Raw genomic sequence first — 24,430 nt, 5'->3', positions numbered from 1 at the left:
AATTTAGAACATGATTGAATAAAATTAAAACATGCTTGAACAAATTTAGGACATCGTTGAATAAATTTAGAACATGGTTGAATAAATTTAGAACATGAGCTTGAAAATTTAGAACATTGTTGAATAAATCTAGGACATCGTAGAACAAATTTAGAACATGGTTGAACAAATTTAGAACATGGTTGAAATAGTTTAGAACATGCTTGATAAATTTAGTTAATGGTTGAATAAATTTAGAACATCGTTGAATAAATTTAGAACATGCTTGAATAAAGTTAGAACATGGATGAACAATTTTAGAACATCGTTGAATAAATTTAGAACATGGTTGAATAAATTTAGAACATGAGCTTGAAAATTTAAAACATGGTTGAAAATATTTAGAACATGGTTAAACAAATTTAGAACATGGTCTAACAAATTTAGAACATGGGTGAATAAATTTAGAACATGAGCTTGAAAATTTAGAACATTTTTGAATAAATTTTGAACATGGTTGAACAAATTTTGAACATGGAGAGTGTAAAAGTGTTCTTACCGTAAGAAGTGTTCTTACATAAGAAGGTGTTCTTACCGGATCTCTCCCCTATATATATATATTAAATTACGCCCATAACACCGTAAATAAAACTATAATCTCATCATTATAACTTTAGACCTTTCTATTAGTTTGTCATCCCTCTACTGATTGACCATTAGACTTGACTTAAGACACACCTTTTCCAGTAACTAGATTAGATCCCACGCACGTACGCATTAGGGACAATTTTTTAACTAAATTCCCCTCAAAAAAAAAACTAATGCATAATTATAAAATTTTGAATATACTCATTTAAATTTTTTCATCTAATATGACCAACATATCGAGTGAACATTTTTTCCATATTAATATACGGATTTGACTAAAATATTACCAAAAAACATTTAGCAAAATTATCATCAACAACAAGGTCAGAGCAGAATTAGTTCTACTTTTGGTTTTCAAATATACAAAATTAGTCCTACTTTTGGTTTTCAAATATACAAAAAATTAGCAACAACAGGGTCAGAGCAACAATCATTCTTTCCAGCTATTACCACATTTCGGATTGCAGCAAACATAGATCAATTGCATACTTTTCGATGTTTCCTGAAAAATAACCGCATGTGAAATGGATTAGAAACCTCATCTCTTAACAAGTTGTACAAAATGCTGATCAAAATAGGTTTGATAATAGGAAATAATGAATTGGCCGGACTCCTTCCGAAATGATACGTTTTAACTGAAATAATATTTTCTTTTTGTTAAATCCATTATATTGTTGGTTCCAAATCAATAAAAGATTATTATATCTCCCTGAAGAAATTTTATTTTCTTTGAGGGGTAAATAAGGTGAACATAACATGTCCTTAATCCCTGAATAATTAGCCTCTCTTATCTTAAAACTAGTAACAAGTGAAAGAAATTAAGATGGGATATTTTGGTGTTGGATATCCAAGTAGCAACGTATATATGTAACGCGGTCTAAGGTTGATTTGTGACGCTTATACAATGCGTCGTATGCTGAAGAGATCACGTCGTTAAAGTATAAATTCTCCAAATTAAACGGTTACTCCTTACGTTTATTATTTTTCCTGTAATTACGTATAAAAAATGATTTAGAGTTTAACAATTTGTAAATAGTTTGATCTAGAAAATTTCAATCTTAACGCCAAATTAGGTTGGGGGGAATGATCTAAAGTATAGACCATACACATTACACAACCAAGAGTTTTTTTTAACAATATAATGTATGTTGTCACATATTCAATCTATTACATGGGTGTACCTAAATTATACTATGGGAGCGTTTCATTTATACTTCGTATGATTTTCGTTTACCAAACTCAAATGAAATTATACGACTTATTCGAACTTTTTAATACTTTTTTTAGGTTATAAATTGTACTTGAGTAATCCACTGGTAGTAGATAAGGATTTGCTTGTAATTTATAAAAGTTTTAAGGTACTAGCTTAACCTTTAGAGTGATTTTAATAAATTAGATTGGCCAAACAAATTAGGTTGTACAAACTAATTGGTTTGGAAAAAAATTGTCCAATAGTGATTTAAGTAAAATTCAAAATACAATTAAAATTAAATGGTTAAATGTAAATGTGGACCCAAATAAATATCAAGCTAGTTTGGTAATTTAACTCGGCATTGAAATATAAACTATATATATAACGTCTAGAAAGCTAATTAGGCAACATGACAAACTAATTTGACAATTAGCTTGTCATTGGAGTGCTATTATTAACTTCATACCCAAGTTTATACCGTAAACAAGGTAAAACACAACATATCTTATATGAGGTGAATATAATGTATCCTTATTTTTTCTTCCAAAAAACAATGTATCCTTATTTTTGGTAAAATGTAATTAAGGGTTGATTGGTTGACATCTAAATTATGAAAAATGACATTTTATAGGAAGTAAAAGATTGATAAGTTGTTTGATTGATATGGACATAAGACATAATAACTCTTGAAAAGTTATACTTTCTTTAAAATGGGGGGAGATGATTACCGAACCCCTGGTTAAACAAAATTTACATGCGAATTCCAAATTTGTCAGTATGACCAACTAATCAATTTTACTCACCTCCCAATCTCCCATGAAGTCAAATTTCATGAGAATTTGCAAATTTGATTGATGTTCGGTTGCAAACAATTAGAGGAAGAAATAAGAGTTCTAAGGAATTTGGAGTTCACATGGGAAGTTGTTTACCCATCCCCCTTAGTAAGTCATAGTAATTCCCATGAAGAGTGAATGCCCTGTGCCAATCAAACAAGGGCAATCGATTTTCTAAGAATTTTCCAAGGTGAAAATTTAATTCTCATTTGAACCAAATAAGCATTAGAGGAATATGTGAATAATTTCCTATGTGCAACCAAACGTCCACTAGTATATACCTAAAAGATGTTTGAACGGTATCCATAATTTTTCGAAAAACAAACGTTAACCAAATCGTCTTCAATTCTTTCTCTATTTTCAACAGATTTTTTTCTCTCTTTCGTAGTTGGTTTAAGAGGTTGTCTACATCGCTGGTAACCAGCGAAATAAGGACTCCATACCCACTTTAAAAAATAAAAAAAATTGAAAACATGGCCCACCTTTAAATAAATGTGTAAAAGTGTTGTTAACTTGTTATATACTGTCATTTCTAATATAAGTATTGTCATTGTTGTATATATACCGTCATTGTTGTATTAAAATACTGTCACAATCACCCAAAAAAGAAAATTATGTATACAACTGTAATGAAATATAAAAAGTAAAGAGACCACTTAAATAAATGGATAAAAGTGTTGCATATTAAATGAATGGGTAAAAGTATGTATACAAGTGTTATATAAGTATTGTCATCGTTTACATAAATACTGTCATTGTTGTATTAAAATACTGTCATTGTTGTACTAATTACTGTCATTGTTGCACATATGTAGTACTTTGTTTGACTTTTCAACTCATGAGATGAAATTACCATTTTACCCCAGGTATGGGGTAATTATGCCACTGGTTACCAGCGATGTAGCCTCCCTTGTTGGTTTAATAGTTACTCCGTAGTACCTACTGGCTACTAATATTGATCATTTCCCATCATGCAGTTTATTAAATTTTTGGTGCAATTCATCATGTAATTCTTGTACCTCCTATTTTTTTTTATTTTTTTTTATTTTCTGAAAATAAAGAATTGAGTTTGCGTAAATCCAATACCATTACCCAACACACAACGGCATCACGGGCACCCTGCACCTGCACCTGCACCTGCACCACCCCACCTCCTCCCACACTCCAATTATTCTCACTTTCTCTCTCCTCACCTTAAAATTCCCACAACTTAATTTCCCCCCCTTTTCCCCTTTTTCTTTTCCATATCTGCTTCCTTTTTTCTTCCATTTCTGGGTGCTAATTTATGAGCTCTACCATCTTATTTATGGCGTTTCACGGATCTTCCCGATAATCCTTTCTCTCTCTATATTTCTCTGTAAATATTTTCCACCCATTTTTGAGGTTTGTTGTATTTTCAGCTCATATACCTAATTATTTCTCTTGGTTTTTATTTTTAATGCTTGGTTAATTTGCTTTCTGGGTAAAGATTAAACCTTTCTGGATGAAGTTCATTTTTTTGTTTTTTTGCTTTGATGGGGTATGCCATAATTATTTTGATATAAACGGTAATGACAGGATCTGTTCTTGAGTTTTCCGGCTGAAGTTGAATTCAAAGGAGATTAATCTTTGAAGGTAATCTGCAATTAAATTTCTTTTCTGGAAAATTATGAATCACCCCTTGATTTTTGATATATGTGGATGATATTCTGTTTTTTGATTGTCTATACTTGTGTTTTTGCTTTGAAGGAATCTAGGAATCTTTTCAGTTTTTGGGTGATATTTTTTTTTTGGTTTGTTGGTTTTTTTATTAGGTTTTGGACATTTGATTTGTCCAGGTTGACTAACAAAAGATGGATTTCTTTAAGGTTATCTAATTGCTGATTTACTACGATTTTAGAAAAGTCTTGATTTTAGGTTAGTAAGGGTATATCTGAATTGATGAGCATGATCATCTACAGTTGTGTTAGTTGGTTGTTGTATCATCTGATGATGCTTTTCCCTTTTATCCATCTAGTTGAATCTGTAGCATAACTTTCCCTTTTTACCTGTGATGTAAATAAATTATTATTCTGCCTTTTGTGTTTATTTTATATAATCAGGCTAAGTATGAGATTGATAATGGTAGAAGCTTTTTTGATGTTGGTACATATGACAATCAAGTTGGATGGCACTATTTGTGGTTTGGAGATATAACAATCGTGGTTGGAACTTAGTTGCAGTATTTCTGTCTTAAGTTAGAAATTTTGTCATTTTAAGTACCACTTGAACTTCTTAGTCGCTAATCCGTTATCGAGTTAGTCTCAACTCCTTGTTTGTCCTGTGATGCTTTAATCCCTTTGTTTGTTCTTCTGGGGTGGGGAGGTTGAGACTTCAACCATCTTCTGCTGGACAACGTGTGCAGGATTATGGACCGGCTTCCTGTCTTGAATGAAGAAAATATTTGCTGAGGCTGTAAACTTCTTGGCACAAAGGTTGTGGAAAGCAATAAGTCTAGTTAATGCACATATATTTCAGGACTTCACATCTTCCTATGTACCATTTTAACTTTTGATAAATAGATGAGAGTATTCTTGAGGATTGTTGTTCTGTTTGATTTTGTTTCATTTAACTGGCTCTTTATTCTCTTTAAGAAGTGCCTTATTCCAATGCCATATGATATACAGACCTACTGCGTGAATTATGATAATGTTGGAAGTCCACTGTGGCACTGTGTATCTGCTAGAAATTGGAATTATATATTGTGGGATGTTGTTATGGTATGCTAGTGAGGGAATTTGAAGTAAGATGTTTATCTTTACCCTTAAGTGGTTCTGTGGTTGTTATCCTCCTGACCTTTCTGTTGATGCCTTGATGGCGTCTTAAGAAAGAGCAGGAGTTTTATTTGTGATTGTGATTTGAGAAGCAACCCCATCAAACTTACCTGACATATTTCAATGTTGTATGCGAGTGTGTCATGTGTTGTGGGAGATAAAATAGAAGGTGGTTGTACTTAAATCCATAGATAAACATGGACCATATGTACATCACGTGACCTTGGGGTTTGATGTGCCTGTTGGAAATAGACATTTATCTATTCCTCCATGATAATTATTGGTTAACTATAAGAAAATCTGTAATGTTATCATTATTCCTTCTTATGGGTCAAGTTTGTTGGGTGTTCATCATTCCATGAATGGACAGGGGGCTGAATGTCTATTAAATTTAGAAGTGAAAATCTAATTGAATTATTTATGTGGTATTGTGAATTTTATAAAGTAACCAAGATGAGCTAGGTACTTAGTATCCCTGTTTGTTTTGCCAAGTTTACCCTGTTAGGCTGTTAGTGCTATTCTTGCCTTTTACTATATCCAATTTTGTTGGCATGTAGGAGCTGAACTGAATATCCCTATAGTTTATGATATGTTGGAAGCTTGTTTCATATGTTACCAGCCTTTTTTTACTCTGAAATCTGACCTGCACATGTTTGTATTTAGATTCTTCAGGTGTCCCTTCTCCGTGACAACATTTTGGAAGGAAGAAGCCTGTAAACTTAATCTTAAGTTGCACTATTCAATCAAAATGTTTGGAGGCAACAATAGCAATCATGCATTTCCTATGTTTCTGGACGAGAATCGTTTTCAGCTTAATACTAATGCACCAAACCACCAACTTCAGCTCTTTGGGAACTGTAAGTTCTGAAATCTTATTTCATGCCCTTACTCTTGTATTCATCTCGTTGTCTTTAATAGTTTCACTTTTACACTGAGCTATTTCTTTATGTTTTCGTTGCTGTTTTCTTGTGAGTTGAACATAGTCAAGGAATGATATTCCTGACTGTTTTTGGGGATTTAGGAAAGGAAAGAGTTAGTAGGGTGTTGGAGGTAAAAAGATTAGCATTTGTTTGTGGAAGTTTGATGACATAGGCTTCTCCAACTTCTTAAAGTCTTAGTTTTAAGAGTTTGGTTGCATGAGTAGAGCATGAATCAAATCCTTTTTACACTTCAGGTTCCACAGAAATTGGAAGGTTATCATATATGGAGTGTTCTTTTATTGTTTGCAATTATATCTGCTTAGCAAGTAAATGACTCGTTATGTATGAGGCTTTAGTACAGTGTAAGAAGCTTGTGTTCTGTTAGGTAGGGCCAGATCTTAGAAGTAAAAAACTGGAAAGTTATGATGACTTGCTTAGTTTTGTTATTCATCACAGTCCAAAAATGCAAGAAATTAAAAAAGAAGAAGAAGAAAGGCTGGGGCCAGGAGCCGAACCTGGAATCTTCTACTTGAAACATTTAACCAATATAAGTAAACTACAATTATGAAGTCATGACAAACCATGACCCTATTTGACAGTCTCATGTCATTCAAAATTACGCCCACAACATCGTAAATAAAACTACAATCTCATCATTATAACTTTAGACCTTTCTATTAGTTTGTCGTCCCTCTACTGATTGACCATTAGACTTGACTTAGACACACCTTTTCCAGTAACTAGATTAGATCCCACGCACGTACGCATTAGGGACAATTTTTTAACTAAATTCCCCTCAAAAAAAAAAGAAAAAAAACTAATGCATAATTATAAAATTTTGAATATACTCATTTAAATTTTTTCATCTAATGTGACCAACATATCGAGTGAACATGCTTCCCATATTAATATACGGATTTGACTAAAATATTACCAAAAAACATTTAGCAAAATTATCAGCAACAACAAGGTCAAAGCAGAATTAGTTCTACTTTTGGTTTTCAAATATACAAAATTAGTCCTACTTTTGGTTTTCAAATATACAAAATATCCAATCAATCTCTCCTGAAACAAAATATACAAAATATCGATCAACATCAATAGGGTCAATCAATCAATCTCTCCTGAAACAAAATATACAAAATATCGCAACAACAGGGTCAATCAAGCTCTCCAGCTATGACCACAATCCGCATTGCAGCAAACATAGATCAAAGTCATACTTTGATCAGATTCCTGAAAAATAGCCGCATATGAAATGGATTAGAAACCTCATCTCTTAACAAGTTTTACAAAATGCTGATCAAAATAGGTTTGATAATAGGAAATTAAAAAGAAGTTATACTACTACATTTAAAGGCTTATTATAATTGTGCGATTTGGTAATTAAATTCTAGGAAAAACCATCTAGGTGATATAGCTCAAGCTTGTGTTGAGGGGAAATAAGGTGAACAAAAAAAACTTAAGTTTTATACTTCTCATACCAAATGCTCCATTATAAAATCTAATCATAAAGAAGTTGTGAGTACTCCGTATTTTAAGGTTTTGATGGTAGTTGTTGGGTCACAGTTTTGATGATAAGTTTCTACTTATTATATTTGTTAAAGTAACCTAGCTAGCTTATATTTGATGGCAGGCAAAGTCAACCCTAGTCAACTTGCTTTAAAAAACAACCCTAACCTACAGTACTCACCAAACAGAACCTGGTGACTTGAGAAATTGATCAGACCTAAGCTAAACAGGTCCTGCCCACCTCACAATACCTACAACATCGTACATACCATAATAACCGCCTATAAAACCCATCAATCCAAGTCGACATGGGCCAGAACACTCCTGAAACATCTTCAATACTCAACAAATGCAATAAGAGTTGGGATAGTTTTTGCATCTCACTGGGTGTTTCTTCTTGTTATCCTGATTGGATTGCCTATGCAGGGTGGTTGTGATCTTTTAACATAGCCTACATCCTTTCTTGGCTTTAAAATTGTGTCTTGTCCCTTACTGATTTTTCGTGTTAAATAACATAGTTCAACTTTTACCAATCATTGGAAACTTTGTTCTTTACTTTCACTTTTCTTGTGTGTTCTATTTTAAATCACTGGTGAAACAGTTTGTTGATTGCTAAGATTTCCAACGACAGTAGTGTTTCTGAAGTAGTCAACGACTCCACGTTTGTGCAAACTGTTAACGATTATTGGTTGAAAAATCCTGAAAATTATTAAATTAGGCGTATCCAGACGCACCGTACACCTTCTCATATTTTCTCCTTGCATGTGAAAAGAAAATGTAATAGGGTGCACCTTATATGTTATACAAAACCCCGTCATCTTATTATTATATTTTTTTTCTTCTGAAAATGAAAATACCAATATGGTTCTTGTATTTCTTTCCAACTGTGAAGAGGCATGTTGGTTAGAGGAATACAGTAGGGTGAGTGTGGCGTAGACTACTCTTCTGTTTTCCTTTCTTTGTTTTGTTAAATTTTTTATTCTTCACATTGCTGAATTCTCCAACTGGTGCTTCTCTTCTTAGGATGAGTGTTGTTATTATGGTGGAAGAGGCGAAGACCTTAGTTTGTAAAGTGCTCAAAAGGCTCATAAATCTTTGGCTAATGGAAAAAGAAGAATTAGAAGCTCACATGGAAAAAGACAGCCTCTCCATGATTGCATTGAGTACAGCTGACAGACTTGGTTCTAGGAAGAGTTGGATCTGCAGCAACACCTTGTACAACCTGAGTTGGATTTGCAGCAACTTCTCTGTATATGCTGCAATTGTTATCATCTGCAGCCTCCTAAGCAGTAGAATGTCACGAGCCATCTCTAAAAAGTCCCCACACCGAGGCAACAAGGCATCCAAGGCAGCATCGTAGTGCATCGCTTGGCCGCAAGGCAGCAACATGGGCCACAGGGGCACCCATGGGCGCTGGCAGCAGGGAGGAGCACCCACCCCCTATAGAGGAAAATATTGAATTAGCTATAATTTCCCAGTGAACACGCCTATGACAGTAACATAATAATGGGCTGTTTGGTGGACCAAATGAGTTTGGATTGGGCTCAAACTTGGGGGTCCCACATATTTTGACCCAATGAAGATAATGGTCGGGCCAGAATTGGATTTCGAGGCCCGCTTGGGCCCGATGGTGCAGCAAGGTCCTTGGAATGCCTCCGGAAGACTCTAGAATACACTTGGGCATTCTAGCTTGGATTTCTCTAGAGCATTCTAGCATGGATGACTCTAGAACACTCTTGTACATACTTGTGTGTATTTTCTAGAACCCTCCATGTATTTTCTGATTTTCTTAGGAGGTAGGAATATTCTAGAAATGTATAGAGAGCTCCTTTGAGAGAGCCTTGTAGAATATTCTAGAGTAGAAGTCTCTAGGCCACCAAGGCACTATAAATAGGTCTTGGCATTCATTTGTACAAAGCATCAAACACTTGTAATTCTCTCTCAAGCAATACAAAGCATTCTTTAAAAGCCATACACTTGGTGCCTTAGCATTTTCCACACAAAAGCTTTCGTAGCATCACTTAGCATCGAGCAAGCATCGAAGTGTCTTGACTAGTTAGTCCGACGGGTGTGAGACGCTAGTAGGCAGCGTGTAAGACTAAGTAAAAGAGTCAGCACGTGACAAGAAGCTCTAGGTTACGAAAAGACCATGTATTGTGAGGCAGTAAGGCACTTATTGTATAAAAACACCTAAACCTAAAACTATAACCAGATAATTATGACAAATTGACATGCCAATTCAGTCCAATTAGACTATTTATTATCGTATGATTAAAAGGAGGCACAAAAACACCTAAACCTAAAACTATAACCAGATAATTATGACAAATTGACGTGCAAATTCAGTCCAATTAGACTATTTATTATCGTATGATTAAAAGGAGGCACAAAAACACCTAAACCTAAAACTATAACCAGATAATTATGACAAATTGACATGCAAATTCAGTCCAATTAGATTATTTATTATCGTATTTATTATCGTATTATTGACAAATTGACATGCAAATTCATATTCATGAGATGACGAGTCATCAAGAAACTCAAATTAAACGTATTCCCGCCAACAACTACATTTTCTTTAATAAATAGGATCATATTAGAAACTATCCTCTTCTCTATTTCCTAAAACCTAATTAATTACAAGTTCGAATTAACATTTTTCCGATAAAAACACCTAAACCTAAAACTATAACCAGATAATTATTCAAAAGAGAAAGCTATAATACCTGATGAAGGCAATTTCGGCAAGCATAGAGAAGAATTTTTTCTTCTTTCTCTTCCTTCAGGTACATCAGATAGTTGCTGTTCAAATTACGCAAACAATTCAACATTTAATCAAGAAAAAGATGGCTTCAAATTGATGAACAGAGAAAGAGAAGATGTTAAATTAATTTTACCATAGACGGCAAAACATCATAGTGGCAAAACATCATAGTCTTCATTGATGAAGTATATGGTTGACGAAAAAAATGACGAAGAGAATTGTTTGCTCTGAGTTTTTATTACAGAGTAGGAGTATTGATGAATGTGGTTGACGACTTGACGAAAAAAAAGACGAAGAGAATTGTTTGCGTTTGCTCTGGGTTTTTATATACAGGGTATGAGTTCAAGACTTCATTCGCATTCGCATTCGCACACATAATTAGTTTGTAACTTTCTTTTTTTTAACTTGCTTATTAGTTTCTAACTAATTAAGTCGGTGTTAACACTGTTAAAGCTAGAGTACTACTAATAGCAATTGCAGAAGAAATTCACACGGGTACGCTAAATGCTTGGGTTATGCTGGCAATGTACATTTTTTTTTCTTTACAATTCGATAAAGAAGCAAATCGTCGAGAATTGTTGAAATGATTTCTACTAGTCAGGCCTCGGTGTTCGATTTCTTATTTCTTCTATTTATGCATATCTTACATTATCATTCTTATCTTTTTTTTTCTTTTTCCGAGTAGCTTTTACGCACTCAATCGTTATACGAGTACGTGTTTTTAAACATTGAGCTAGTGATATTATAAGCGTGGTTTTATGACTTTGAGAACGGGAACATAGAACCTCTTTTAGATATTCCAGGTGTATCTAAATTCTAATGGCAAAAGCAAGATTTTACAACAGGTGAAAAATATGAGCATCAACTTCTTTTTGTGATCAAAACGTCAAAATTTTCATTTACGATTTTATGGTTTATGATGTAGTACGAAGTATTTAGTTTTAATTCGAGACACATTAGATCCTCAGTTTGCATAATTTTTATGTAATATACATAATTTTTGCATAACAGGTGTATCTAAATTCTAATGTTTTCACACTTAAGGGTTGTTCATTGGCATTATTAGTATTTGGTAGTGTCGTTAAAAGTGACCTAACTCGAGAAACTCACCGAATTCAACTATAATCTTACCCTAGTATGTTCGCGTAATTAAGCTCTTTGAACTTAAATTATCTGTTATTAACCTAACATCCGGTTTAACCAGCCAATTCAAGACTCAAGATCTGAACCCGATTCACAACCGTGTCAAGAAATCTAATATCCGATATTTCTAAAACCGAAGGAAAATTTGGTAATATTAATCCAACCTTTGGCCGATTTTCTTTTATTAATCCCACCTACGACATATTTTTTTAATAATCCCACCTTTACTACCGACGATTTTTATTGGGCTTAAGTGGCCGGTAATCGGTGAAAAAGTCAACGAGATGGTGATGAATTGATGATGATGACTGAATATATCGAGAGGGAGTACTGCCATGTAGAGAAATAATGCCGCTTACAACAGTTTTATGACCTGTTGGGCCCAATAAAAGTTGTTGGGTAATAAAGGTGGGATTATTAAAAAATATGTCGTAGGTGGGCTTAATAAAAGAAAATCGGTCAAAGGTTGGATTAATATTACCAAATTTTCCTAAACCGAACGGATTGGAACATGCATACATCTGACTTGATAATAACAGTCACTCGATTAAGGTGATAACAACTCCAATTAATTTGACCCGATGAAACTCGAAATTGATTTGACCCACACTATTATAGACCTGAGGCTGAATGAATTAATCCGAACCAAAATTCCACTTTTTTAAACCTGAGTCGAAATCATTATCGATACGCAATTAACCCGACATGAATCATTACATTAGTTTCAATCAATATATCAAGTTAGTAAAGATAATTTCATTCGGGCAAGATCATATTAATAATAAAATTATGGATTAGCTAGATTTACAAAAAAAATTATTAGGTTGACAGTTTACAAATTATTGTAAAAGACATGTTGACAGTTAACCGTTAGACCAAATGAAACGCCTATTCGTTAAAATTTCACAAGAATCCGACCCAAAACCGAATCAAACTAGACCCAAACAAAATTAAACCGGTTAATTCAAACCGAGCCCAAGCTGACCCAAATATGAAGTGATAAAGTCATGATCAATTAATGTGACTCACTTGAAGATCTCTACGTAACGAAAGAAGTAGTAAGAATCTATAATACTTAAGGAAACAAGTTGATACATCAAAAATCAATTTAATAATCAATTAGGCTAACAATTTAAATGATCCAAGTGTTGAAAAAGAGAATGAAATCATGGAAAACAAAATAGATTCATTTTATGATTTATGAATTTCCTTAGAGAAACAATTTGTTTCTTTGATACTCTGTATTTTCGTACTTGGTGTTGTACGTTATGTCCCTACTGAGTTACAAGTCGCTGACATTTTTACGAAAGGTTTGTCATGTCAGTTTTTAAGATCCAATCTGCACGTGGTTTCCCTGCACAGATTGAGGGGTGTAATAGAGGATACTAAGGGTATACTCGTAATTGTACTACTGTATGATATTATTATATATATGAGTCCCAGGCACCCGTATTAGGGTAAGCCGTATCATTATATTCACAATCTTAACTTCATTGCTACAGTATGGCATTGATAAGGACCTTTTCTTGGCCCTTCCTGCAAAATGTGGCATCCCAAATTGTCCCAAGTAAATCTTCACTTCTTTTGTACTAGTAATGCATTAAAATCTTGGGTTTGGAGTGGTAATAAATTTCTTGTTTCATGTTTCATGTTTCATGTTTGAGTTATCATTGTTCCATTTGAATTTTGTTCATTCGGATGTACGGAGTATATATTAAGGTGTTGTTTGGCCGACATCAGTTGAATACAATGGCAAGTGTCCGAGGTTGAAACACATACCATGATATTGAGCTCTTTCCATTGACGCAAGCAATATGATGATCTGGCCCATATCCAAGTATTGAGATAAGAAGGGCCAAGCCCAAAGATGAGAGAAAAATAGTACTTCGTAGTAGATTACTTGGAACACTAAAACACTAATGTTGCCATTACAAAATGGGTCGGATCTAATGACGGCAATTTGAGTTGATGGGTTGGATTGGATTGGATTGGATTGGAATGGGTTTTGGGGTTTTAGATCAATTTCGGGTGTCTAAAATATTTTAAAAAATCAGATTAGATCTCGTGCACGCACGGATATTAAAATTATTATTTTTAATAAAATGTTTAACTGATATGTTTCTCCTCATAAAGCAAATGCATAATTAAATAAATCTTGAACATGCTCATTTAATATTCCGTAATTTAATACTTCGTATGAAACTTTCATCCTATACGTATTACATATTTTATATACTTAATATGCTAATTTTTCCATTTGATATATCTAGTTGACTAAAATATTACCAAAATCATTTTAAGCAAATTAGTATCTATTAATTTTCATATTTTATATTCCAATATTTTTTTGCTACACATAAACGGTTTATAAAAAAGATAGAAAATAAAAAAGAATAAAGTAGATATAGTTTTTAAGGAAAGAGTTTTTTGCGGGAAAATTTGCACCACGAAGAGACATGTTTCATTCGTGGTGTCTATTTTAGTATAATATAATAGATATATAAATAGATAGATAGTGTAAAACTAGATACTACTACAAAATATGACAAACATGTCAAATTAAAATGAATTCGGGTCGTTCAGGTTCGGCTCAGGTCGTGTTTAGGTTTCCCTCAATAAATTCAGGTTGAGTTCGAGTCAGATTATCGGGTCAAGTCAGAAATTGCCAACCCCAGCCAAATCCGGTTGACTCAAAAATCAACTGGGTTCAAACGAGATGTGGATAATTCGACCCAATGACCGTATGTAACGTGAATTACTGGCCTTGATATAGGCTTGCCAAACCATGTGTTCATACACACCTTTTCTACACCCTCTAAAATGTACAGAGTAGCTGATATCTATACTATATATTAAAAGACGTTTAAGAGAAAGTATACGTGACACGTGGCGCTCTACTTATGGGTAGTTCGCTCCATGTAATCTTCATATACATTAAAAAAAAAAAAAACCAAATATAGTTTGCTAAGGTTTAAACCCGTGACCTAGAGTTTAAATAATTTTACTATTAACGTGACAACTACTTTTGGTAAGATAGAGGGTGTTTGGTTCGCGAATTCTGGGTATGAGGTACATAGGTTTAGAATGGTTTAAACGCATATTGTGTTTTTGGTTGACAATTAAAAGAGTTTTAAACTCATTCCCAAACCAAACACGTGTTATAATCAAGTTTCAAACTCATACCAGTTTAATAATATAATTCATGATTTCAACCACATACCATCGTACAAATCAAATACCCCATAAAAAGACAGGGTAAGAGGGTAGTTCATTTGAGGGTTCATCTTAGATATTGGGTTTTTCACGATTCTTATAAATAGATTGGACAAAACTGAGTAGATTGGTTTGTTAAGAACTTGAGATTGACCCTTTCCTTGAAGAGGAAAACTAGAGATTCCTGCGTGCTTGGATGGAGTTCAACAAGGTAGAAGTTATTTTACAACTAAATTTGGAGGTGACGAGGTTTAGCAAGAAAACACATGCAACACAACAACTTAAGTCAATATACAAGCATCAATATAAATAAAAAAACAAATGGTGGTCCATATATGAGACGTGATAGAAGAGAAAGAACTAGAACTACTAATTTTAAAGTGCGTTAAGCCAAAACCTTATTATAGAAAAGAATCTCCCCAACAATTTTTATTTTTTGACATACCCTAAAGTTACAAGAAAAGTAAGAAAAACTATATAATGAAAAGAAACAAAGAAAATCTAATCTGGTTCAACCAGATAAGCTCTAAGACGGATTACCATATCTATATATGCTCTTGCCAATAGTGAGCTTCTTAGACTTGAGATCGCTCCACCTTACTTCTCGGAGATATGTAGGTTGTTAATCAGAATGGAAGAGTCTGTAAAAGTTTGTTATTATTGAGTTGATAAAACTAGATAAAGCCCAAACCATCCTACAATTCGAAGATTTTATGATCAAATGTTGTTACTGGGAAGCTAATCAAGCGACGGATTTTATGGTAGCAAAAAGAATTTCTTGTTATTCCATGTCATTGTGGTTTTTGTTTTTGGACCATTCCCTCTACCTCATCATCCATAACTCCATAAGGATGCTATAGATTAGCCCGGACATTAAACTGATTTCTCTTTCCTTATTATAAAAAATAAAAAATAAAATCCTACATAAACACGTCTGAACCTTAGCGCGTGTAGCTAAGTGTGCAATTCCACACGATCTCCCCAATGTTGTGGTTAGAGCATCTCCAATGGTTGTAGCTAAGGACTAACTTGAAATTTATAAAAGTTTCAAGCTAATAGCTAGACCATTGGAGTGAAAATAATAAATTAGCTTGTCCAAGCAAATTAGCTTTAAACAAGCTAAGTTGCTTGACAACTAGCTCTCAAAAGTTGCCAATAATTAATTGACAAGTGGGACATGTGAGACCAATTTAAATAACAATCTATTTGCTAGCCATTGGAGCACAAGTTAGCTAGACAATGAAATAGCTTGAAATCTTATGTGGCATAATAAGCTAATTATCAAATTAGCTTACCATTGGAGATACTTACAAAGTGTTAATTAGTTTCATTCACGGTTTTTGCCAATTTTGAATTTGGTGCTTGGGTAGTCGATTAACTAGCCCGATTGTCAAACTATATCTCTAAAATTTAATATGTCGATGTAGAAAACGGCGCCTGGATCATACGACTTATATTTTGAGGTGTCGTTGGTATTTTCATTTCCAGAAAAAGAAAAAAATAAGAAGATCTAGAAAATATGAGAAGGTGTATAGTGTACCTAGGGATGGCAATGGGTCGGATTTGGTCCGGGTTTGATGGGATCCAGACCCAGACTCGCTTTTTAAGAGGTGGATCTAGATCTGACCCAGACCCGTTGGGTCCAAAAAAATCAGATCCAGATCCAAATCCACTTGGTCTAATGGGTCTAGGATCAGATCTGGGTCCTAAATGGGTCTAAGCATATTTCTTTTCCAAAAAAATTATCCCTCGTTTTTCTTATATTACGTAATTTTTTCGCCCATTTTTTTGTACGTAAATGTAACGTTCCTTTAATAAAATCACTAAATATGGAATATTCGTTAATTTTGTTTAGGAAAAAAATACCATATTAGCCTTGTAATACAATATGTATTTAAGTTTCTAATATTATTATTTATATGTCACGTAAAATAATTTTTACAAAGTATATAGTTTAGTATCATAAGAACTGAATAAAGTTTAGCACATAAAGATTGAATTATATTTTTAAAAAAAAATATAATTATATGCATGGGTCTGTGGGTCGGATCTGGGTCTTTAATTCTTGGACCCGGGCCCAAACCCGTCCCAGATCCAAAGAGTCTAACTTTTTTGGATCCAAACCCTAAAAAATAGATCGGGTTCAACCGAATCTGGGTCGGATCTTGGACACATTGCCATCTCTAAATGTACCTCTATACAACTGTACGCCTAATAATTGTGGGGATTTTTTACCCAATTGTTAACAGTTTGCACAAACGTGGAATCGTTGACTAGTTCAGAATACACTAGTGTGGTTAGCAATCAACAAACTGTTTCACCAGTGATTTAAAATAGAACACACAAGAAAAAGTGAAAGTAAAGAACAAAGTTTCCAATGATTGGTAAAAGTTGAACTCTGTTTATTGACACGAAAAAGCTAATAAATTAGTGGAACGTAAAAACCCATGGTCAACAGCTTTTTGTTACTAAATTTGACAAACCAGCTTTTCAAACGACCAACCACCCTAACCAAGCAGCTATAATCTATTCTACTACAAGTCTACAACCCAACCACACACAAATCCTCTCTTCTTCATCACAAACCATTGATTTGATACCATCAACGGCTCTGATTTCATGTACGTACGTACCAGCCATTATTGTCAAAGCTATATCAACATCACCCATCTTCATGGCACATGAAAACTGCTTCACCTAATTAGGAATTCATCTTCAATTTTGCAGGTACACATCATTATTAATAATCCAACAAGAATATATCTGCTTCATAAAACACATTGTAGAACAAAAAACACGGCAATAATCGCGGTAAGTGACTATAGAGTATAGACTTAGAAAATGACGAAGGTTAAACGCCATAAGTACGTACATGGACTAGACTACTAGAGCTAGAGCTAGAGCTAGAGCTAGAGAGATTTGTCTCTCATTCATCGTAGGAGAATCCCATGATCTTTTAACCTCAATCGCCACCAAATAGTTATTACTCCCTCCGTATTTATTTAAGAGATACACTTGGTCGGACACGGGTATTAATAAGAAGAGTTGGATGAAATAAAATAATAAAGCAAGTGGGGTTGGATAGATATTTTAATAAGTAAACAAGTAGGGATCATGTCATTTTGGGGTGGGAGGTGGGGTGAGTTTCTGAAATTATTTGTTTAATAGGATAGTATGTCATAGAATAAATTAGATATATTATTTAATTAGATGATGGGGTTGATAAATTACTATAAATGATAAGTGTATCTCTTAAATAAATACGGCCGAAAAAGGCAAGTTTGTCCCTTAAATAAATACGAATGGATTAGTTAACAAGGGATGAACTGTGGATCACGTAGTATATGCTTATCACCTGATTTTTACTTCTTTTTTTTCTATGAACTTATATGAATTCTACAATTTAAATTATCCGAAAAACCAAAAACTTATCTGGTTAGAAAAAGTGGGTACACGAACTGATATGGTTATCGTTAGGTGCCCGATCCGAAATTTGGGAATCAGGTATGATTATGGTTATTTTACGGTACCAGATAACGATCTCATAAGCATTTTTTGATCCCCCCCCCCCCCTTTTAGTATTTGGTGTTGAATGATATTATAAAAATCTAGTTATAAAGTCTATTTTTTCCAATTGGATATCATATCGGGAATCCGATATCCAGACTGAAAGTTTGGATACTCGTACTACGGATACTCAAACTAATCCGTTCGGATCATGGTTATCAATTTTAGCATATTGGTTATTGATTCCCCCGATCAGATAACGCTATCAGTTCTGGTATCCGACTCATGCTCACCTCTAATAAATTGTACTTGAGTAGCCCTCATTTTTCATGAATTTATATCTTATCTGAACTTGTTTTTTAAAAATAAGTAATATAGACGGGGCTTAAAATCATTATGGTTTATGTCACCCGAAGAGAAACAACTGAATTACGCGTTCCTCTTGGATGATCATCCATTGCACCAACAACAAAATCACGGTATGTCATCTACGCTAGGTTAATGTACTTGATTAAAGGAAATAATATATTTGATTAGCATACATTATACTAATACAAGTTGCTACTTTGCAAAATGCAACAGAATTTTTTATTTAAAATATATTTTTGTTGTTGAAAGAATGATCAAACAGAGCCACTGATAATGATGTCCAGATCAAAAAGCTAAACAATATTTCATTCAACAACCTCCATTTGCAAGAAAGTGACATACTCCGTACTAGAATACTAATTCATTCGTAACTTGTGATATAATGATACGACTTACTCAAATAATAAGGAGAGCTAGAGAGGTATGATATTATAATCAATGATTTAATCAAATAAAATAAGAAAGAGTATCGAGTTTGCAACATAATTTTTGTCTTGTTGAAAAAACATTCACAATCCCATGTGAGTTGCATAAGCTCCCACCAAGTAGTCGGGTCCAATCACCGAAACTACATGTCGATGTCCTAGATTTTGTCCCCAACTCTCACTCACATAATTTTTATCAATTATACAAAGTATTTCTATTTATACTCACTTCGATTCAATTTTATAATTATTTTTTTTATAAAGGTAAGAAAAAGAGAAATATAAATTTAAGAGCCCTTCTGCTTGAGGTAGACTCCATGTGTTCTTGTATATAGGTCATATTGAATGTATTTATTTGGTGAGATTACTAAATATTCCATTTTATCATTGTAGAGACGAAGGAAGTACACATATTAAATACTCCCTCCGTTCCGGAATACTTGACCTGTTTTCCTTATTGGGCCGTCCCTTAATACTTGACCTGTTTCTAAAAATGGAAATATTCTAACAATATTATATTATTTCTCACTCCACCCCTATTAACCCACCTACCCCCTACTCCATACAAAAAATAATTAAAAATTCAACCCCTACTCTCCCCAACCCCACCCCTTTACATATTTCCTACTAACTACATTAAAATAATACCCCACTATCAACTACTACCTATTAAATTAAATAAGTCAATTTAAATCCCTTAAACTCTGTGCCGGTCAAACCGGGTCGAGTATTCCGAGACAGAGGGAGTACATTTTTGAAATGACACATAATATAAAGTCACGTCTGTCTCACTATACATCGATTTTAATTGTTTAGAAAACAAAGTCAAAAAATCGAGAACCTTTTAAAACACAGTACTACTCCTCTATTCCAGATTAGTCTTTACATTCATAATTTTCTAAATTAGTTTGTCTTATAGTATGTCTTGATTCCTTAATAACTTGTCAAAACGGTGATAGAGGTTAGTAGTGGACTAGTGGGTAACTCAAAGAAGTTGTAAAGTGAATACGCAACCTAGATCGGTAGATCCCCTGCTCTTTGTGCTTATCAACTTATCACGTAACTAAGATAAGCACAAAAGCCAACTGGGCATTAATTGACAACTCGACATTTTTTTTTAAAGAATCTTCAATAAATGGAAGTCAACATCTTTATAGAGTAATAGTGTCCCAAATTAACCTATTTATACCTGCAGAATAATTCCAATTGTTGCAAAAGTTTACCCCCCCACCCCAAGGTCACATCTTTGATAACTCTCTCACATTAAGAGGGAATCAAATGTATACTCCAAATACAACTAAACAACAACATAACTCTCCAATCACGATTATAAACACTAACAATATTCTTAATATGCGTCAGTAAATATATAATGAAAAGTAGCATATAAATAACTCTTCAATCGCGATCACAAACATTAACAGTATCCCTAATATGCGCCGGTAAATATATAATGAAAAGTGTCATCTAAACAACTCTCTAAACTTGATCACAAACACTAACAGTATCCCTAACATGCGCCAGTAAATATATAATGAAAAGTGTCATCTAAATAATTCTTTAATTACGATCACAAACACTAACAGTATCCCTAATATGCGCCTGTAAAATGTAAATATGTAATGAAAAGTTTTACCGTTGTAACAAAGCAACCCTAATCGCAGAATTCCAACTTGAGAATTATGTGGTAATGGTTGCTAAACTTGCTAGTATAGAGTACGGAGTATGTTACAAACTTACAATGATAGTATTCGGAAAAACAATCATTGTAGAATCATTCAAACTAGGTGCTATAGGAGTAGTAGTAGTTGTTGTCAAAAAAAAAAAAAAGTAGTAGTAGTAGTATCATTACAAATTTGTACAGAAGAATACAGGTGGATGGAATAATAATGTCTAAGCCATCCAAAACTGGGCATGAGCTGCCAGTTCAACTAGTGGGACAGAAGAACAAACCAACAAAAGTATTCAAACTTATCAACTAATAATAACACAAAGACATTTTCGATGTGTTTTTCTATAGAAATTTCGTGCATACTACCATTCAATTTTTACACCATCATAATCATGAAACATAGGAGATGAGACATAGACTTTGATCTTTTGGACCTTATTTCAATTTCATTCAATTTAGTTAAGTTCAGCTAAATAGTGCTCTGAAGAAAAACAGGGTCATAGAACGACCTATACATTTCATCTGAGACAATCGATGGAGACATTGAACCATGGGACATGTATGTAACAAGTAATGAAACTTCGCGACTAAAACAACATTTAGCTTGCACATTGGAGATCTAATAACTTGCAGAATTAGAAACATCGAATATAAGACATAGACCCTATTCTTTAAGACTTTATATTCCAGTTTCATTCAGTTCAGTTCAGCCAAATAAAACTCAGAAGAACAGGGATATTTAATCACGAGACAATCAATGGAGATATTGAACCATGGAGACATGTAACAATTAAGGACACTTTGAGACTAAAACAACATCTAGCTTGCAGAATTGGAGACCAAATAGCACAAATTTACTAAAAGAAAAACAGAGAAAGCACATGCATTATTGAGAAAACAAGAGATTATGAACAAGAAACTTGGTGTTATTGAAGGAATTGCACAAGGTATAATTGAAATGTAATAAATTGAAATAATACTTATTCATTTGGTTCATTATTATGATGATTATAACTATAAAGGATCATGTATAAATTGTTTTATTTTCTCAACGACGACTACTATTGACACTACATGAGGAGACAAACTGCTCAATGAGCTAAGAATTGTAGACATACAGAGAGCAAATTCTTTTGGCATGACAGGATTGTTATCCACATTGCTTTGATCGATCTCCTTGTTGTATATAATAAATGTTGCGATTTTGATTTTCGCGGTTTCTCCTCTTCCTCCTCCATGCTCCATACGAAGAACTTCATTCAATTTCCCAAATATTTACTCAATAATCCAAACTCAAAGACGGCCAAAATTGCTTTTTAGACAAGAATAATAGCAAGAAGAAGAAAACTAGTTTTTCGCCAACCGACTGCTGCGTGCCTATACAGAAAAACTGCAAGCAAAAGGTTACTGGATCATGGAAAACCCAGAAAACCTCTAACAACACAATGTACAATGGACTGATGATGATGATGATGATAAGATGATGAATAAAAACTGATTCAATTATTTCCTCCAAAAGAACTCTACACAACCATTCCTCCACTCTTCCACCAATCCAAACCGTACCGTAGAACTCCACTCAATTTCTGCAAAACCAAAACAATTATTTTTCCATCAGCAATTTGTGAATAGAGCACGAAAAACTGTATTGTGATATACAAGTACATAACAATTAGTTAATGAAATTGATTTTGGCACACCACTTGTGAATAGAGCAGGCAAAACACTATTATGATATACAAGTATATAACAATTAATTAATGAAATTGATTTTGGCACACCATTTGTGAATAGAGCACGAAAAACTGTATTATGATATACAAGTATATAACAAAAAAAGTAATTAAACTGATATTGGCACAACACTTGTGAATAGAACACGAAAAACTTTCTTATAATGGGTGTGCTAAAATGAAATTTGGTGTGCCATAATCATTTTTGTCAATTAACCACCAAAACAATAATTCCCGGCATTTTAACAACTAGAAAGCTCCACACCACTAACATCCATCTAAATAGTTCTATACTATATTTAGTTTAGTTGTAATTTGGTCAATTTAGTAGGGTAGTGTATATTAAGTTCACTTAAAGCACAAAGTTGTCCATGTATTTTGGCAACAACTTTTTTCTTACTCCTAACCACAACAATTTCGGAAATTAATTTAGGCACACCTGTTATCAAGTCGTGATTTGGCACACTTTATGTGAGAACATAAATAGAAAACCGCGCTACACTGACATGAGTGTGCCAAAATCAACTAACCCGAACTTACTGAAACCAAGGCTTAGTGCCACGCGATAAGGTACAACCGGTGGCACGGTAAACCTAAACCCGATAAATAAATATGCAGTAATTGAAAACCCGAAAATGGGTAAATGAATTAATTAATCAAAAGGGGCAAACAGAAATCATCATACTTTGGAGAATATATCAGCGGGATGCGAGGCGGCGACACACTCTCTCGGCGTTTCAAACAAGGAGAGAGAAAACTGCTTACGAACAACACCGACATCGAAATAAATAACACCGGAACTCGGAACATCAACTCGGATCCCTTTGACCGGAAACCATAGAAATAGATCCTGAGCAGACATACCGGTCAAATTCCCGATCTGCCCGAAACTAATCCACCCTGCAACATTCTTTTCGTAGTGTAATTCACTCTCAAACTTCGCATCACAAGCTTGATCTAAATAAACTTCAAACCTCCCGTCTTCTCCGACTGTAAAATTCGTCACCCCTTTGGGGAATAATCCCTTGGGTAACCCTTTCGAATCCAAAACATCGTATATCGAATTCAATTGTAAAGAGGAGACGGTGGCGAATGTTGATATGACGGCGATGGCAATGAATAACCACCGTGTTATTGAATTTGTGGGTGTCATTTTTTAATTTTTTTTAATTCTATGGTTGGGTGTCTATGGTGTTGATATCATAGAACGAATAGAGGGGTTTTTTTAGGGTTTAAGAAATGAAGAGAGAGAAACAGGGGACTGGGAAAATGAGGGGGGAAAACAGGGGAAGAGAGGGAGAAGAAGAAGAGGAGGAGGAGGGAGGGAGAGGGGGTGTGCCAGCAGGAATACAGAGGGGATTAGGAGAATGATCAATTATTGGTGGTGAGGATATGGGACCCATTTATAATTTGTCCAATCCTCTACGACGAGTTCCACAATATCTCCTGTGGTAGGTGTTTGCTTTAGTTACCCGATCTGATCTGATCTGATTTTTCTCGTTTATGGTTTATTCTTATCTGATTTGTTTTGGTTTGGTATAATATTTTTGTTGAGTGTTTTTTTTTGTTTATTTGGTTTAGTTTGCTCTTAATATTTTATGTGAGTATTTTTTTGTATTTGGTGTTAGCAACTGGTTCACCTTTAAGGCTAATCCGGATCGGAGCGAGTTCTGAGTGGATAGGTTCCAGTCCCTCTCAATTTTTATTGCGGGGGATCGAACACGA

General features: G+C 34.0%; 1 protein-coding gene and 1 long non-coding RNA gene across 4 annotated transcripts; one reads left to right on the top strand and one right to left on the bottom strand.

Moving 5' to 3' along the window:
* Positions 1-3,735: 3,735 nt before the first annotated feature.
* Positions 3,736-9,850, top strand: LOC110797304 (uncharacterized). 3 transcript variants are annotated; one of them, XR_008920669.1, is made up of 5 exons: positions 3,736-4,035; positions 4,210-4,266; positions 4,996-5,105; positions 6,108-6,301; positions 8,900-9,850. It is a non-coding gene; the product is annotated as an uncharacterized lncRNA (long non-coding RNA). The 3 variants fall into 3 exon arrangements; XR_002535806.2 differs by lacking the exon at positions 4,996-5,105 and having other exon boundaries at positions 3,747-4,035; XR_008920668.1 differs by lacking the exons at positions 3,736-4,035; positions 4,210-4,266 and having other exon boundaries at positions 4,276-5,105.
* Positions 9,851-21,922: 12,072 nt separating this feature from the next.
* LOC110797303 (uncharacterized) lies at positions 21,923-24,057 on the bottom strand. Its single transcript, XM_022002407.2, has 2 exons — positions 23,391-24,057; positions 21,923-22,558 (listed from the first exon to the last, which is right to left on the bottom strand). Exons 1-2 carry the CDS (start codon positions 23,856-23,858, stop codon positions 22,496-22,498), a joined length of 531 nt encoding a protein of 176 aa, XP_021858099.1. The 5' UTR covers positions 23,859-24,057; the 3' UTR covers positions 21,923-22,495.
* Positions 24,058-24,430: the final 373 nt, after the last annotated feature.

This window comes from Spinacia oleracea, chromosome 5, assembly GCF_020520425.1.
Source record: "Spinacia oleracea cultivar Varoflay chromosome 5, BTI_SOV_V1, whole genome shotgun sequence".
NCBI classification, from domain to species: Eukaryota; Viridiplantae; Streptophyta; class Magnoliopsida; order Caryophyllales; family Amaranthaceae; genus Spinacia; species Spinacia oleracea.
The sequence above is the reverse complement of the archived record's forward strand: the minus strand, read 5'-3'. Positions and strand labels throughout refer to the sequence as shown.